Source organism: Phallusia mammillata, chromosome 2, assembly GCF_965637545.1.
Source record: "Phallusia mammillata chromosome 2, kaPhaMamm4.hap1.1, whole genome shotgun sequence".
Taxonomy (NCBI): Eukaryota; Metazoa; Chordata; class Ascidiacea; order Phlebobranchia; family Ascidiidae; genus Phallusia; species Phallusia mammillata.
Window position 1 is genome coordinate 23883890 of NC_137253.1, and position 19701 is coordinate 23903590.

General features: G+C 37.5%; 1 protein-coding gene across 1 annotated transcript; it reads left to right on the forward strand.

Moving 5' to 3' along the window:
• The first annotated feature begins 160 nt into the window (after window positions 1-160).
• LOC145213186 (broad substrate specificity ATP-binding cassette transporter ABCG2-like) lies at window positions 161-19661 on the forward strand. Its single transcript, XM_080081416.1, has 10 exons — window positions 161-294; window positions 362-421; window positions 605-722; window positions 3049-3228; window positions 3580-3737; window positions 8030-8181; window positions 14178-14290; window positions 17772-17923; window positions 18009-18098; window positions 18975-19661. Exons 1-10 carry the CDS (start codon window positions 161-163, stop codon window positions 19105-19107), a joined length of 1290 nt encoding a protein of 429 aa, XP_079937542.1. The 3' UTR covers window positions 19108-19661.
• The last annotated feature ends 40 nt before the right edge of the window (window positions 19662-19701 follow it).

Sequence of the window (19701 nt, forward strand, 5' to 3'; positions counted from 1 at the left end):
CCATTGCCTTTATGTTGATGCTGGTGAAAAGCGTTAAATCAGCTCATATTACCAAGTCGAGTAGCATGCGAGAACACGCTGGTTCGTCTGTGTATCCACTGCAAGTTTAAGATAAGCTCACAGTTTGCATGCTTTGAAAAGCAGCGTTCCAGGGTCGGATATGAATAGACCGTCGTTACACAAGAATGGCATCAGTCTAAGCTTTCACAACATACGGTATGAAGTGCTTCAAAAACTAAACGATGTTCCTGTGTGTGGAAAAACTGGAATGAAAGAGATTCTGTGCGGTGTCAGGTAAAAACAGTCGGTAGTGTTATCTAATATAACAACCCAACACCTTAATCAAGGTATGTGTTTGCAGCGGTCTGCTACCACCAGGTCTAAATGCAATCATGGGACCTACAGGAAGTGGAAAAACTTCGTAAGTTTAGTTTTAATTGTTTTATAAACGATATGTATAGTAACTAGAACCTTGGACACAAACCCGGTATACATTTTAAAGGGCATGCCCTCAGTTTTTTTTTTAACGCAGTGCATCTAGATAAGTTGAGCTTAATAGAAATGTGTGTTTAAAACAATCTTTTTAAATATGTGTTGCATGTAGGTTGCTAGACGTTTTAGCAAGACGAAAGGATCCAAAGGGACTAAAAGATGGATACGTTTTGGTAAATGGCCATAAAGTCCCCGGTAACTTTCGTATGATGTGTGGATATGTTGTTCAGGTAGGAGACTGCTCTTGAAATGGAGTTTAACCTAACTTGATACATGGTTAAATATTAACATTTTTACTACCAATTAATCTAAATCCAATTAACTGAGTCATTTGTGTAAGCACTCAAAAGTGTAGTCTATACACTTTGATTCTGGCATAAATACAAATGTTCTGCTTATTACATAAGCGTTTTTACCAAAAAAATCAATGCTAAAACAAATTTAAATAGAAACATGGTTCAAGTAATGACAACTAAAACAGGTCGGGGTACCACTGTTGGTGTTTCAAAAAGTTGTGTTTGCGACTGTGAAATTTCGGTTTTAGGGTGAAAATAATATTTAGCAAAGTTACTTGTGGATCAATTCGACAAACCTAAGCTTTGGTACATTAACTACATCCCAATTAGCTAATCGCTCGCACGCACGATCGCTCACTTCGCTTGGAATTGCGTCGGCGTTGACCACATTGTCTGCTTCATGCTTGGTTGAGTGCTAACATTTTGTCAAGCCTAAATAATATGAAATCCAGCACAAGATGATTAAATATAACATTTCCTAAATAATATTTGCTTTATTACTCATTGCCTATGCCAGGGGTGGGGAACCTGCGGCCCGCTTGCCTTTTTAATGTGGCCCTGTAACAATCTTGTTAAAGTACAGTATGCAACATAGCTTAAAAAAATAAAAAGTTCATGTACAAATGACTTTGACATTACTGATGGTATTCTCCCCATTCAACAATATGAGGTCAAACTAAAAAATGCCGCACTTTCAACCACTTGCTATATTTGTGACGTAACAGTCACTCGATTGCCTTTACTTGCAGTCAAATCATTTGCCATGTGGTGTTAGTTTTAAATTGGTTTTAGCGCTATTAGCGTGGAAAAAAGACAGATCGGTATAATGGAGCTAGGGCAGCGGTTCTCAACCTTTCGTGGACCGTGGCTTTTTAAAATTAACTTTTGGACCTCGTGACCCCCTTCAAGTAACCCTGTAGGACCTGTGGCCCCCTTAAAGGTGTAAATGGCAATCTCGTGTTGAAATTCGGTACTAATTTCGACTTAAAACAGGTGGAATCTAATAAACCAGAATCTGTAATCGTAAAATCCTCAATATAGACAAATAGTATGTGAAATAGTCGATTAAATTAGGGAATAAAGTTAAAAAGGCAGGCCCCACGAGAGGGGGGTGCAGGGCCCATGAGAATCTAGGGGGCCCATAATTATGCTTAGCTTAAAAATTACAGGGTAAAATGTGTACGTTCATTCAAAATTGTTTTAGAACTGAAAAAATATTGATGCTGATTTCTGTACATGGACTTGTTTGTAATGCAACTCTATGCAACATGTTTTATGATTGTTGCGTCGGTTCATGCGCGAATTGTAGCGAGATCTGTTTTTGATGTTTCTATTTTTTGTGCCACAGTTGTGCCGCATAGTTTACAAGCCTTAACGTAGTCTTTCCAAACTCGCCACGGGAGGCGATTTGTATCGTACCGCCATACTATACCGCTTTGTTATCATTCGAGCCATGTTCTCATATATTTCCCTTGTAGAGTTGTAAGACTTACGGCCCAAGCTAAATAAAGTTCCTTACTACATTTCCACCTTCACTACAACATTCAGGGTTTATTTTACCTAGAAACTCGCTTGTTTACAAATATCAATGATCTAAGATAAGGGTGGGTAACATTTTTGCATGCGCGGGCCAAAATGCAGTGTTATATTGTGGAGGCGGGCATGCAATGACATGTTCCCTGGTTGAGAACCACTGAGCTAGGGTGTTCAAGGAAGAATTGACAAACTCTTATTTTTAGTCGAAGTAAACATGTGACAGCAAAGAAAAAATCAAATATGGAGCGGTGAAATGTAAAACCACTTGTCCTGGGTATTTTTAAGCGGAATTAAAAAAAATTGGCCCGCCCGAAAATGTTGTGCAATTCATGCGGCCCGCGGTACTAAGTAGGTTCCCCACCCCTGCTATATACTTTGCTGATCTGGGATTACTAGCTACCACAACAGAACGAGTTTAAACATTATCTGGTATCTATATAACATCGTTTGGGATACACAACATATATCAAAGACCAAAAATATTCAGTTTTACTAACATAAACACCATGTGGCTCAACCCCAACACAGCAAATTCGTTCACTTTTGCCTGCACGCGCTGCCCGAACAATGGATTTTTAATTCGGCTGCGAGCGACGCACGCAGCGTGACATCAAGCGCGCGCCGCCTGCGGACAAAACATTAATAAACAAAGAACTTGCGAGCAGTGCGGATGGGGCCTTAGTCAAAAAAAGATAAAAATATGTTCATCGGCACAGAAAAATAGTTGACTGAACTAGTTATCCTACAGGACGATATCGTGTTGGGGACTTTGACAGTGAAAGAGAATCTCGCGTTTTCAGCCAATTTGCGACTTCCACCTGAACAGTACAACGCCAAGCAACGGCAGAAAAAGGTTGAAGATGTCGTGGAACAGCTGGGACTTCAGGCCTGTGCTGATACAATGGTATGTTTGTAAATTCGTTGCTGATTGGCTTTCAACCGTTACTTGGGTTTTAGTCGGCTGCACACACCTTTGGCATAGTGCAGGGTAGTGGCGCACTACCTTTACACTTATGAAGTTCACAAATTCGCATCACAAAATTCTTATTTCACTAACGGCCGCTACGTGTTTCAATATTTTTTGTACATAAATAACTCATGTGAAGAAATAAAATTTATTTCATAATATCCCATTTAGCCTACTTCACACTCTATAACGTTGTTAATCATGCTTTAAAACAGTGTGAAAGTTATTACGGTTTAGGATTCGGCACACAATGTGACATAAATTTACTTAACAGTAGGTACTTTTTAGGTGGGCAACGAGTTCATTCGCGGAGTGTCAGGTGGCGAAAGAAAACGAGTGAACGTTGGCATGGAGATGATTCTTGATCCTCCTGTATTGTTTCTTGATGAGCCAACCACCGGTCTTGATGCAAATACAGCGAACTCGTTAGTGTTGTTGCTGTGCAGGTAACTTGTGCTTTTGTCATTTGTTACACTGCTTACATTTTCAGGGTCCCTAGGTGCGGTGCATTTGCTTGTTTTTAATTTCTTTTCCCATTTTACCATTGCGTTTTTTTTTGGAAAAAATATTTCTTTATAAACACATTTTAGTGCATAATTGCATGAGCACAAAAGTGCGTTCTATCATTACAAACCGCCGCTACCCTCAGGTTGAAAAGCCTTGTTCGATTCTATAATCTTGTATAGCTGGTCATCGTCGAGTGTCAAGATAACCTATTGATGGTCATAGTGTAGGGTTCCTACACTTCAGTTGGCAAAATGCCTGACAATGGCTTTACCACATGAAATAGAGAAAAAGGGCAGATTTCGTTTTTGCAATGTTAAAAACAGAAAGCTGTTTACAATGAATAGACATAAATTCTTGGGCGTTGCAGTGCCCTTCAACAGAGTTTATTAGTTTTCGAAAAGCTGAAAACTCTTCAAATGCAAATACCGTTGAAGTTTTGCTGAACATTTGCTTTGCCAGTTCATCCATAAAAAAAACGCAGACACCTGAAAACGTAACGTTAATTGGTGGTTTGGAACCTATAAAACTCTATTTAGCATCTTTGTTTTTATCATGACGAAACCAATTCAAGTCAAGTTATGAATTTTTAAAGTTAGGTCATTAAAAAAATGATACGGCAAATTAAAGACCCAAAATTTTCATTAGTTGCTCGAAAACTAATTCCAAAGATCAACCGCGAGCGTCATGGTATGCTACTTTTGAAAAACATCTACCGCATACGAGCGCGTCCCTCCAAGACGACTGTAGGGCGCCGTTTGTAAAAATACTTGGCACTCCAGCTAAACAAGAACAAAAAATTCACTTTCGTTTCAAATTAGTTAAATTTAGAACGGGCAGGTTTTTCCCATTTCGAAATTTAAATCGGAAACGAAACGCCATTCTGATTTAGGACAAAACCGTGACGAACTAGTAGATAGGTCGGGTCGTTATAACAGTTTTGGAGTACGGTCTTGACTATTTTGTTTAAATTTGCAACATACAATAAGACAACCAGCAGACTTTTCCAGGTTTGGTTTGGGTGACCGCTAAGTAGTTTTAAGAGACCGCAAGTGTTTCATTTAAATACCAAAAACTGTAGTTGTAGTTGCAAGTCCAAATTTTGGGAAACCGCTGGAGAAATTTCCCAAAACACCTTAAAAAAAACACTGGACTTTTCGACATGATCAAAATTGCTTTTGCATCTTCTCATTTATGAATGTATTAAAAACATTGCGCTATGCAGCTTTCTTTAACGTAATCTATACGCTTGATTACACTGGCCAACACAATTTTTGGTGTCTTTAATGTTAAAACTGATATTGACTAATTTTGGGGTGCTGATTTCAAAAATCATTACGGTTTTCTTCAATCAGATCAACTTTTTAAGTTATTTACAAAATCAAAATTTATGACCATATTGATTCAATGACATTAAAATCATGCTTTTATGTGTTTGTTAAAGCTTTGTTACATTATACACATCAATTTCCTACAGTGCAGTCAGTTTCATAGCATGAATATGTGTTCTATGCTAATGCTCTGCCTAAAAATGGTTGGTGCAGGCTAGTGGTAACTTTAAACTATACGTGTTTTATGGAGTGATTTTCAGACTCGTAAAGCAAGGTGGTAAAACTAAAATTAATAGTGGCTAGGTCATCTATAAGGTGTTGCATGAATTAACAAGATGTTTTATGCTACCTTACTGGTGAATATCCATACAACACAACTTAAAAAAACAACAAAAAAAAAACGATTTGTATCAAATGTGCATATCTTGCACACTTCGATGTGACTTTAGGGGTTTAGGGCAAGCAATGGGCTCCACTTACCTAATGTTGACTGGAATATTGCAGTAATGAACAAAAACAGTAGAAAGGGACTGAAATTATTAGAAAAGAGTACATAACTAAGTTATTAAGCGATCTGAAAAATTCGGTACGAAAATAAGTATAAAGCTACACTTCCCTTAAAACGTAAGGGATATAAATGATGAGAATTAAGCTGAAAGGTTCCAACAGGATATCAGTAAAACGAGACGTGTCTAAATAATGTGGTCCTGGCTAACTGCTGTTGGTCAATTAAACGGGACGATATTGCTGCCAGTCATTTCTGAAAGTTACAGAAGTAAATGTGTAGGCCTATACCCGATATACCTAAAAACTTACAAATTTGAAACATTTTTTTGTTTTAAATGTTGAATTTTGTTGGTTAGGAGTGTCCACCTGTTACATTTAAAATTAAATTCAAAATTTTGTTCTTGCAATTAAACGTTAATTCCAAATAAAATCCTCAAAACCAGTTTCACTATAGCGTATACATATAGATTGTTTTTCAAACGTGGATGTACCATAACAGGAAAACTAGACGTGATACAGATAAACCGATTGCATTTTTGAAATTAGGGCACTGGAAATAGTCAAAATCAAGTAAAAAATTATAGACACCAGTAAAAAAATATTTTTTTGTTGCCCAGTGTTATTTACATTCTATAAGCCAGTTACTAAGCCTTTTACATGAGCGAATCGAATCGTTGATGCGCATTGTGTGACGTCACGATTTCGATTCGCTGAAGCGTAAAATTACATGGTTGCCGAACCGAATTGCATTCAAGGTTTTCAACTTTGCGCAAAAGCGACAAGGTGGTTATTGTAAAGTGATATACAAACATATGGCCGGATAATTGTTAATTCAAAAGTATTTTTAGACTGTTAGTCTATTCTTTCGAATAAATCTGAATTAATTTGTGTGCAGCAGTTGTTTGCGTCGAGTTCAGACATACCAAATGTATTAACTTGTTTATTGTGAACAGTTAAACCCTCAGGAATAGTTGGAAGAAACATTCAAAGTGTATAGATCACTCTGACTTCATTGTCCAATAGTAATAAGTGCTGATTTCTAAGTTGTACATACTAAAACTGTATTACATTTCCAGGTCATGTAGCACATTAAAAATTCCTTTTTATGACTGTACAAATCTATTAAATTTGTTTCATTTTGAGTTTCTTGTGGGTTATATGTATAAAAAACGACTAATTTGTATAACTTAGCACCAGTTGGACTAAAAACTTCATTAGATATGCACCTTGGTGTATGGAGCGTTTTTCTGCATTAGCTACAAATTTCCCGTTATTTTCCCGTACATGCCCAAAAAAGTTACAAAAGTCACAAATCATTTACAACAATTTTATAACAGAGACCAAATTTTAGATTCTACGCCAAAAAGAATTAATTTTTGGTTGTTGGTAAGTCTGCGGTTCAAAACGTTAGAATTATACCTTTCATACGAATGTGTAGGAATTTATAAAGTGTAAGTGTTAATGTGATTGAAATTTCAAGTAATAGACAAGAGCCAATAAAAATATTTCATTAAACATTCCCGAACTTTGTGAATTGTTTTGTTTTGTAGGCCTATATTGGTTGATTATCATTTTATATTTGATACGTTCAAAATGAAAGCGGAAGTAATGTTGTTTTTAATGTCCACCTAGTGTAGTATCTACTCGTCCACAGTTCCTTCACAACCGCATTCCAAAAAAATCACCGTCGCTACACCCTGTCGTTACTAAATAGTCCGACCCAATGTGATGTTGTCACGGTTCTGTGCAAAATGTCATTTCCGTTCTGATTTAGTTTTTTCGTAATGGTAATGAGCCACAATGACACGTTTGCTTTGATTTAGCTATAAATCGAAATTGAAAAACAAAGAAATTAGTTCTTTAAAATCTAAACCGGAACGGTTAATACTAGAGATGTACCGAATATTCGGTTTGCCGAATTTATTCGGCCGAATCGGCCACTTTTGCAAAGATTCGGTTTCGGCCGAATAATTTGTTGCGATTCGGCCGAAACCGAATCTTTTATGAACACACATTTGAAGCGTTAAGCGTGTCTTTCCTGCTTAGTTCCAACGAAAATCCTGTTAGTTATTATATTTTTTACCACATTATCGTTTTCCCCACTGCAGACAACTAAATAGTAATTCATTGCCGGGTTGGAAATTATGCTTATGGCAATGTTAAACCCCACAGAAAACTTATGTTTTCATGTCAAACGCGTACCGTACGACTTCGCGTGACGTCATAAATGATTTGGTTGATTCGGCCGAATTTATTCGGCAAAACCGCCGAATATTCGGTTTCGGCCGAATCGAAATTTCGCCGATTTGGTACATCACTAGTTAATACATTCCCGCTCCGCCCCAAGGACGACACGCTTCCAGTTTGCAATTTAATTTCTTCTTTCCGTTTTGCAGTCTGGCCAACGAAGGGCGAAACATCATTATGTCAATCCATCAGCCACGCTACTCTATTTTCTCGCTCTTCGATCGCCTTGTTATCCTCAACAAGGGTCAGATTGTATACCGAGGTCCTGCAAAGAAGGCGGTTGGATATTTCAGCGATATTGGTATGCGAAAATTGTGTGTGCCTATAAGTAGCTTTGGGTTATTGATTTATGTCAAGAAACCGTGGCACATTATCTCACACTGTATTTATGGGTCCCCTTCCCTGAAGGGGACACATATTGTTTTTGTCCGTATTTTTTTTTCTTTTTTCTTTTTTTCTTTTTTTTTTTTCTTTTTTCTGTCTAACGCTGGCTTGTGAGACGCGTTTGGTCAAGAAAAAGTGCTCCAAATTTATTCAAATTTACAGAGATGTTAGTTAATAATCCAAATTTGATCCTCCTGAAGTTTGACCCAGATTGACGCAGCGGTTCACCCACAGGCCCCCAAAACGTAAAATTTTTGAAACGGCTATGCTGACTAAAGTACAGCATCTTGGTGTTTCATGCTTTGTTGTTTGGTGCAATGTAAGGTTTTTTGAAGAATTTTGTGCCTTTTTTTCGGATTCACCCATTTTTTACCCTTTAAACCCCGAAATAAACGGTTTTAGTTTTAAGGCAGAAATACATGCCCTATGGTGCAGAAAATTTTGAAAAAGTTAACAATTGTTTAAGCAGGATATTCGTTTAGTATTTAAAATTTTGCCAGTTACCTTTACAACCCACAATATGTGTATGCTATCAGTCAGATATAAGTCCCACGGGAGGAATTCACTGGTTTACGATTAAGGCGGCAGAGCGGGAGTGCTCAGCTTGACGTCTGGACAGACGTTTTACGAGACAGTCGTTTCGGTGATTAGTAATCAGCTGTTTTTTTGTGCAGCAATGCTGTGTCGTTTTATTGAGTTATCACGCGCATTTTCAGTTTTGGCGCAGGTTTTACACCTAAGACGTAATTCGAACTCGATAAACGTACTTCGGTTTCGTTTATGTCAGGCAAAACATCGTTGATCAACATAAATATGAAATTTAATAAACAACTTTTTCGACGGCCGCGATAAATGGTCTTCAAATTCTCGTTGTCAGCTTGGCCGTCTCATAACCATGGGTCACTAAAGGTCAACTTGTAGGCATTACAACACCGTTACGAATTTTTCGTCATAACGTATCTTCTTTATTTTTGACAAATCAATACAAGAATCAGTACTTAAGTCATGTATAAATTAGGCAAAACGGTATTGTTGAACACTAAGGACTGCATGCTATTAAAAACAGTGTCAAAAGGTCATTAAACGGTCGTTTTTGCGAAACAAAGTTAAGTGAAAAACAAGTTGTTATGTATACCTTTGTAGCAAACGACTTTTTTTTACATAGTGTATAATACAACAGTTAAGGCTTTCTAGGAAAATTTGTGTTTAAAAACTGAACTTGAACCACAATATCAAGGTCAAAGCAAGAGATTAAATTGAATGTATTTTCCCCGTTCTTTTTTCACCGATTTTTTGTAATTATATGACAATAATGATGCTAAAAGAATATGGAAAAGAACTTTTAAAGTTAAGTTTATGCTTTTTTCCTTAAGAATATAAACATAACCGCCACATATATGTCCTTCAGAATATAAAAATAACCGCCACATATAGGTTTACCGTAAATCCGCATAAACACGCGTGTGGGGACCCATTCGTTTTTGCTTGCAAAAACAATTATGTATGTAGATAAAATTGTGTACAGTGTAGTAAATTGATAAATATCGTATAGAATATATAAAATGGAAGTATATCAGAAAACCACTTTTCTAGTTTTTTGTTGCGTTTAAACAGGGCTGACTTGCCTAAAAAATGGTTTAGCATCCAAAATATTGCAAATTTTTGGGTAATTATTAGCTTCGACAAGTTTGAATGCAGTGGAACGAAATTTTGCAATCATTTACAATCACTACAAACTTTTTTACAAAGGATACCCGTGCCCACAGTATCACAACCCCGCAGATTTCTTTCTTGACATTGTCGGCGGTGACTTAAACACGTCAAGTCTGGGGCACGGGCGTAGATTCACAAGAAACACCCACTAAAAGTCATTTTCACTTTAACTTTATTCCCTAATTTAATCGACTATTCCATATACTATTTGTTTGTAGTGAGGTTTATCACGCTCCTTTACTGTATTAGACATGTTTAAGGCCAAAATTAATACCGCATTCCAACGCGATATTGCTATCTACATTTTAAGGGGGCCACAGGTCCTACATGTTAACTTGAAGGGGGTCACGAGACCAAAAAGTTACTTTAAGGGGGCCATGGTCCACGAAAGGGTGGGAAGCACTGGGCTATACCCTTTAAGGGGTCGCGCAGAAATTTCTGTTTGAAAAAGGGGTCGCAGAGCAAGAAAGTTTGAGTAGCCCTGCATTAGACAATGGCGTACACAAGACGATTTACGGCTGTTAGCTAAGCATCAGGCTGAGCTTGGTAATTTTATTTTCCGAAACAGAGTGGCAAAGAATGTGAAGTCAGGTCCGAATCCTGAACCCCGTCTCGACTTAAAAGGTACTACCCTGGTTTGGCCAATCCGAAAGTTGTACAACTCAAACAATTTTTGAATAAGAATGCATGGTAAAACCTCGAAACGTTTTGCCGCATGCGGCCCTCAAGAGTTTTTGTGCGACCCGCGAAGTAACTTTTAGAGCGTATGTGTTTTACTCAGGCGAAATACCCTGTTAGACCAGTGAGTGAACATGATACAATCATTCTCTATTAGTGGTATATGCAACATTAACATAGGATGATCGAAATAACCCTGTGTTAGTTCGATCAATTGCGATTGTTGCGTCATTTTCCCGTTTGTAATTTCTTACATTTTTAAACAACATGTCTTTTAATGTAGTTAATCATAGGCGCCGAGTAGGCAGTGGCAGGGTGGCGCCGCGACCTTGCGTTTTTGAAGCACGGTGGCGGCCACCGTGGATATTTTGCTTAGTTTCATAGCGGTATCCTACGAAACATCGTAAAATGTAAAGAAAATCAGTAACGATTTTGCATTTAAACATGTGTGCTGGCGAAAAAGCAATAAAACGTGCCTTAAAACTGCAACCCGTTTGGTATAGCACAGTGGTTCCCAACCGGGGTGCCGCGGCACCCTGGGGTGCCAATTGCAATGCTCAGGGGTGCCGCGAGATATTGATATTGCAATACTGCAACCCATCCTTTATTTTAACTTTAACCCCATAAGTGCGGAATTTATTTATTTCTAACCGAGTTTCAGTGTGAATTAAGTTTCGCGTCTCGCAGTTATTCCCGGCTCTATTCTGGAGAATCGCTTCGTGGGGAAGTCGCAGGCGGTAAGTAGATACTCCGTGGTAAGCCTTTGGATTCTCGCCCAGGAAAAAAACGAGTGAAAGAGATTTCGACTCGTTGCGTTTCTTTCCAAAAAAAAGTTTGAATAGCATAACGATGGAAATTTTAAGCTTATGCACAAGCATATGTCCTTCGCACGTTCTGGATAAAAATTGGAAATGAATATCCTTGCGTTGGAAGGAAAGCTACTGTGCTTTTGCTGTTTTTCACGTCATACCTGTGAGAGTGGATTTTCTTTGTTAACGAACATAAAAACTAAAAAGCGAGAACGACTACTTATAGTCGAGGAAGAAATGCGGGTGACTTTATCGAATGTGCCTTCACATATTAATGGACTTTGTGCACGAAGCCAAGCCCAAATTTCACACTGACTTTTAAATAAATACATTTATTTACGCGCCCTATACTGTACAACTCATTCTGTGTTGTTTTATACAGTTATTTGAAATACAGAAACCTCATAAAATTGATCCAGTTTTGCCAGGGTGCCGCAAACTCTTTATCTCTTTAATAGGGTGCCGCAAGGTCAAAAAGGTTGGGAACCACTGGTATATAGCACACCTCGTTTATGACATCAAACACACAATTGTTTGGAAGTGAATGGTTGGTCGTTATCGTGTACAATGGGAATGTGTTGTGATGAACAGTTATCTTAGTTGGTACAAAGCAACAAGAACGTGACAAAACATTTTTTAAAACGTTTCCAAACCAACGATAAACTCTACAGCAACGTGTTTCAAATTAATTATGGGTCCCCTTCCCTGAAGGGGACACATATTGTTTTTGTTCGTATTTTTTTTTTTTTTCTTTTTTTCTTTATTTCTTTTTTTCTTTTTTTCCGTCTAACGCGGATTTGTTCCCACGTTTTGGTCAAGAAAGAATGGTTCAAACTTTTTCAAATTTACACACATTACAGATATTGGTCTAAAGATGTTCCATGTGAATTTTGACCCTGTTTGATCCCTCGGTTCACCCACAGCCCCACAAAACGTGAAATTTTTAGCGCGGATTTGTTCCCACGTTTTGGTCAAGAAAGAATGATTCAAACTTTTTCAAATTTACACACATTACAGATATTGGTCTAAAGATGGTCCATGTGAATTTTGACCCCGTTTGATCCCTCGGTTCACCCACAGCCCCCCAAATTTGAAATTTTTAGCGCGGCTATTGTTCTCACGTTTTGGTCAAGAAAGAATGGTTCAAACTTTTTCAAATTTGCACACATTACAGATATTCGTCTAAAGTGGTTCCATGTGAATTTTGACCCCGTTTAATCCCTCGGTTCACCCAGAGCCCCCCAAAACGTGAAATTTGTAAATCGGCTATACTTGCTAAAGCAGAAGCCCTATGGTGCAGAAATATTTGAACATTTTAACACTTGTTTAAGCATGCTATTCGTTTAGTATTTAAAATTTTGCCAGTTACCTTTACAACCCATAATATGTGTACGCTATCAGTCAGATATAAGTCCCAAGGGAGGAATTCACTGGTTTACGATTAAGGCCGCAGAGCGGGAGTGCTCAGCTTGACGTACGGACAGACGTGTTTTACGAGACAGCCGTTTGGGTGATTAGAAATCAGCTGTTTTTGTGTGCAGCAATGCTGTGTCGTTTTATTAAGTTACTACACGCATTTTCAGTTTTGGCGCAGGTTTTACACCTAAGACGTAATTTAATCTCAATAAACGTACTTCGGTTTCGTTTATGTCGGGCAAAACGTCGTTGATCAACATAAATATGAAAAAATAAACTTAACTTTTTAGAACGCCGCGATAAATGGTCTTTAAATTCTCGTTGTCAGCTTGGTCGTCGCATAACCATGGGTCACTAAAGGTCAACTTGTAGGCATTACAACACCGTTACGAATTTTTCGTCATAACGTATCTTCTTTATTTTTGACAAATCAATACAAGAATCAGTACTTAAGTCATGTATAAATTAGGCAAAACGGTATTGTTGAACACTGAGGACTGCATGCTGTTAAAAACAGTGTAAAAAGGTCATTAAACGGTCGTTTTTGCGAAACAAAGTTAAGTGAAAAACAAGTTGTTATGTATACCTTTGTAGCAAACGACTTTTTTTTATATAGTGTCTAATATAACAGTTAAGGCTTTCTAGGAAAATTTGTGTTTAAATACTGAACATGAACGACAATATCAAGGTCAAAGCAAGAGATTAAATTGAATGTATTTTTCCCGTTCTTTTTTTTTAATTATATGACAATAAAGATGCAAAAAGAATAAGTTAAGTTAATGCTTTTATCTACAAAATCTAAAAATAACCCATTCGTTTGGGGGACCCATTCGTTTTTGCTTAGAAAAACAATCATACATTTTATAGTGTAGTAAGTTGTTAAATGTCGAATAGAATATATAAAATGGAAGTATATCAGAAAGCCACTTTTCTAGTATTACTTTAAACATTCCCTTATTAATGATTTTGACGAACGTTGCATTTTATTGGAACTTTGTTAGGCTTTGAGTTTGGGCTCTTGTGGCTGCACGCATTAGTGACGTCACATGTAGTGACGTCATATTTTACGTCCGCCACTTTGCATTTTTGTAAAACTCGGCGCCTATGTAGTTAATGGCATTAATAAACAGTTTACTTTTTATTCATGAAATGATTTTTTTTCATTTTACACGGCAACAAATGTTTCAATATTGTGGCCCTCGATTACCTAAAACTTTGATTTGCGTCCTCAAAGTTGTTGAGTTTGATACACCTGCACTACAATACAGTTATCTGTAGATTCTTTGACGCATATTATATTCTGCATGGCAGGAGATCCAAAAACATTACGAGCAATCACTTGGTACCTCATCGAGAAAGCTTGACATAAGTTCCTATGAAACACAGTATGCAACTGGATTTTTCCATCAGGTAAGATACCAAGTCGTTGTCTGTAAACGATATGACTGACCGTCTCTTTGCTATCTGTAAACATGGAAAATTTTACAAAAAAGTTGAACACAATAATTTTCGAGGTGATCCACGCAGCAGGGATCGGCAACCATTTTGCCTTGCGGACCGTTTTAAAACAGCAGATGCTTACCAATGAAAATTTATTGCAACTATTGCAAGTTACATATTGGACTTGGCAGCACAGCCGTATGCAAGTATTGCTACAAACACGTTTTTTAGAGCATTTAACCTAAAAAAGTATGCCGCTCAATAGTGAACTCTTTATACAGTCGGCGCCGCGTGCCGCAGTCCGGTTGTTTCCGACAAACCGCCATACAGCAAACATGCAGTGAAAAAAATGATAACTTTTGTGCGAAGATCAGTCCAAGCTTGCACTAAGTGGGTTACTAAAAACGTTAGACTTTTGTTCGCGTATTGTGTGCAAACAATGAGAAAAACGGGCAAATTACTCCGGGCTTTTCACGCGCCATGATCAAAATCTATTTTTTTATTTTAAAACAAAAATGAGCAAACGCTTGGCAGCCGTTGGTGAAAGTTTTTTGTTGAATTTCGTTACTGCTGACATTTGTGTATGTCCCGCCAGCGGTGTCCAAACTTGTTTCTTTAAAGGTTATTTGAAACCGTCCACACGCCTGCTTATCTCTTCAAAATCTTACAACAAAAACGGAACGCACATACAGTTAGCATGGTTTAATTTTAGAAATTTAGCCATTAATGTTTCAATTTTTAGTGCAAAAGTGTTGCATCTAGCCTTCTATTTAACACAGGCGGTAATTCGAATTACCCAGTAGCCCAATTGAAATATAGGCGATGGCATTTTAAAAATGATGTTCGTGGGGCGTATTTTGGATCCCCTTTTGCACACTGATCGCGCAGGGGAGACGGGGGTACCTCGGACATGGGATAGATCGGACCGGGCATATATGACGTCACAGTAAAGTATTGTGGTGCCATTATTATGGGTCCCCTTCCCTGAAGGGGACACATATTGTTTTTGTCCGTATTTTTTTTTTCTTTTTTCTTTTTTTTTTTTTTTTTTCTTTTTTCTTTTTTTCTGTCTAACGCTGGCTTGTGAGACGCGTTTGGTCAAGAAAGAGTGCTCCAAATTTATTCAAATTTACAGAGATGATAGTTAATAATCCAAATTTGATCCTCCTGAAGTTTGACCCCGATTGACCCAGCGGTTCACCCACAGGCCCCAAAAACGTAAAATTTTTGAAACGGCTATGCTGACTAAAGTACAGCATCTTGGAGTTTCATGCTTTGTTGTTTGGTGCAATGTAAAGTTTTTTAAAGAATTTTGTATCTTTTTTTCGGATTCACCCATTTTTTACCCTTTAAACCCCGAAATAATCGGTTTTAGTTTTAAGGCAGAAATACATGCCCTATGGTGCAGAAATATTTGAAAAAGTTAACAATTGTTTAAGCAGGGTATTCGTTTAGTATTTAAAATTTTGCCAGTTACCTTTACAACCCATAATATGTGTACGCTATCAGTCAGATATAAGTCCCAAGGGAGGAATTCACTGGTTTACGATTAAGGCGGCAGAGCGGGAGTTCTCAGCTTGACGTCTGGACAGACGTTTTACGAGACAGTCGTTTCGGTGATTAGTAATCGGCTGTTTTTTTGTGCAGCAATGCTGTGTCGTTTTATTGAGTTATCACGCGCATTTTCTGTTTTGGCGAAGTTTTTACACCTAAGACGTAATTCGAACTCGATAAACGTACTTCGGTTTCGTTTATGTCAGGCAAAACAACGTTGATCAACATAAATGGTCTTTAAATTCTCGTTGTCAGCTTGGCCGTTTCATAACCACGGGTCACTAAAGGTCAACTTGTAGGCATTACAACACCGTTACGAATTTTTCGTCATAACGTATCTTCTTTATTTTTGACAAATCAATTCAAGAATCAGTACTTAAGTCATGTATAAATTAGGCCGAACGGTATTGTTGAACACTAAGGACTGCACGCTATTAAAAACAGTGTCAAAAGGTCATTAAACGGTCGTTTTTGCGAAACAAAGTTAAGTGAAAAACAAGTTGTTATGTATACCTTTGTAGCAAACAACTTTTTTTATATAGTGTCTAATACAACAGTTAAGGCTTTCTAGGAAAATTTGTGTTTAAAAACTGAACTTGAACCACAATATCAAGGTCAAAGCAAGAGATTAAATTGAATGTATTTTCCCCGTTCTTTTTTCACCGATTTTTTGTAATTATATGACAATAATGATGCTAAAAGAATACGGAAAAGAACTTTTAAAGTTAAGTTTATGCTTTGTGAAAAATTTGTCCTTAAGAATATAAAAATAACCGCCACATAGGTTTACCGTAAATCCGCATAAACACGCGTGTGGGGACCCATTCGTTTTTGCTTGCAAAAACAATCCTGTATGTAGATAAAATTGTGTATAGTGTAGTAAATTGGTAAATATCGTATAGAATATATAAAATGGAAGTATATCAGAAAGCCACTTTTCTAGTTAATTTTGGCTTAATACCTCTTGCCCTACGTATGCCTCCACAACACAGTAGCATAGTGGTGGGATCGTCGTGGTTATGCCGATGAGTAATAATTAAAACATTTATTTTTTTGGCTAGAACTATAGAAATGTATACATTTCAATTTTTTGTTTGTAAGGTTACAATTGTATTGTAGTCAGTTGAAAGTAAACTTTATTGTGGTGACAGGCATAGCTTAGATGCGACTCTTCAACAAGCATACTTTAATTTTGAGCTACTACAGATAAAATGTGTTTTTTTGTTGTACATTTTACCACGAGTGTTGACGTTACATCGGACATTACGGACAAAGTACAAAGCTCTATACGTACAATTACAGTAGTTTTAAATCATAGAAAATATGACTAGGACATAGAAAATTAGAGAAAACAAACAGAGTATGTTTTAAGGCTAAAAGTTTAAGCGGAACAATGTTTATCATCCAAAGCAACTCGCCAATTAGCCGCATTATGCCGATTGATGCCAATTTTTGCCGATTGCCGTTGGCAATGTTCAACGATTTCAGCGCCCTGGGAGTCGAAGCGAAATTAAATTGAAGTGTCAGTAAACCGTAACTTTATGATATACATCATTTCAAGACAGAAGAAATATTATAATTGTTGAATAAAAAGCCAATATAGACTCAAAATATAAAAAAATCATATTCTGCCTATTGCTATGACCCCAGGTATGAATGGTGTGATCCCGGCACCGGGGCATCGGACATTTGAGTTTATGAGGAATTCAGCTTTTTAAAAACATTTCTGGTTGGTATTGGCAAGCGTTACTTACAACTATTTTTGTCAAAGGACTGCCCTTCGCAACTAACCAATATTTGTATTCATGCAACGCTAAAAAAAACAATTAGAAATTAAAAAAAAACTGTTCGAACCACTCCTCGTCAGCCCAATTGCCATTTGTCAACACTTTTTAAGGTTCGAGTAGTTGTGAAGAGAACCGGGCTAAACATCATCAGACATCCCATGACGTCATTCGTGCAAATTATTATCATGCTCGTATTTGCCTTTCTGATCGGTCTCATCTATTATCAGAGCGACACATCGTTTCAGACCGGTTTGCAAAATCGGTTAGTATATTGAAAAAAAATGAGGCTAAATAATTTGTATGCTTAATTACCTTAACTGAGTATTTTATGCGTTTTTTTTTGTCAGAGCTGGAGTCTTTTTTTTTCTTGTATCCACCAATGTTATATCCAACTTGTCCGCATTGGAAATATTCATCAAAAATCGTTCGCACTTGATGTAAGTTTCTTTCTAAAGTTTTTTCGCCTTTGACACTTTGTTACCATTTCTGCCATCACAAGATAGGCTACCTTTGTGTGGGGCACCAAAGACTTGATTGCTACCTTAGAGCCTAAGAAAGGCTTAATCTGACCCTGATGACTCTGATTCAAGTGTATCAGTGACTCAACACAAAGTTTGTAGGTCGGACCGGGCCGGGCCTGGCTATACCAAATTTAGACCACATTTGTGTAATAGACTCACCATGGTAAATCTATAACTTTCAAGGCGGATTCGGGCGTTTTTTAAAGAAAATTTCGAGTTTGGGTTTGCCGTTGGCCTCATTTTTAGGCCCGATTACAACACTGCCTTACCCAGCGGTTCCCAAACTGGGGTCCGCGGTCCTTTAGGGGTCCGTGAGGCAGTTTTGGGGGGACCGCGAAGCGGTTGAAGTAATTTCTTAATCTTATTTGGCGTCAGTTTGTGCCACTAAATAAGTTTAAAACAAAGTAAAATTGAGAATCGACTGTCTCCATTGCTAAACAATGGCCTTTATTGAATGACAACTATCAAAAATGCAATTGTTCGCGCACAATCGTAATGTTTTTTTTTCCTGTTTGTGATGTCACATGCTGTCTTTGGATGATTGTTATGCGCAATTTTACAATAACTAGATAAAATCCTGCAATCAACTTTCGTTTTTATGAAATACACATTTAGGCGGACCGGACCGCGAGCCCTCGAAATAATGGCAAAGGGACCGTTTTGAAAAAAATATGAAAAAGTTCGGGAATCACTGGCCTAACCAGTATGCCTAATTTCGAGACAGATTGTGGAAATCACCATAGTCGATTCAGGCAAACAATGTGATTAAAGTTTTCTTGTGTTTATATTTAGACACGAGTCAGCAAGTGGTTACTATCGCGTCTCGGTCTATTTCATCGCTCAGGTGTTTGCAGACCTTGTTCCCAATCGTTTTGTGCCAAATCTGTTCTTTACAGTGGTTGTATACTTTATGGTCGGTAAGTGATAAAAACTTACGTTTATTTCTAAGACGAGGGTTCATGCGGTTGAAATATTCTGTATGGCTGCTTGTTTTAATCGAGTAGTTTTACATTGTCAGGCTTCCGATTGGACGCAGGGAATTTTTTTTTCTTTCTGTTAACAATTTTTCTGACTGCTGTTTGTGCATCAACAATGGCTTTCTGCGTCAGTGCTTCCGTGCGAATATTTGCAATAGCAAACGTAGCAATGGCACTTGCTTACATTCTGATGATGTTGTTTGATGGATTTCTGGTAAACATTGAAACTATTTTCGACTGGCTGGAGTGGATCAAATACATCAGCATCTTTCGCTACGGCATTAACGTAATTACAAATAAGCTCTAATTTGTAACATTTGGTTACTTTAACAGTTATAAATAAATACCGTCAACATTGGAAGTAATGATATAGGCTAGTGCAGTAGCAGGGGCGGCTCGTGCTAGGGTGCTGCGGAGCTGCAGCACCCCCTAGATATTTTTACTTAATACACCTACCATAATATTACAAATAACTTTCATTATTTTTATTTTTTATTCCTTAGCAATATATAGGCTAATAAGCATAATTTCCGCCCTAATGA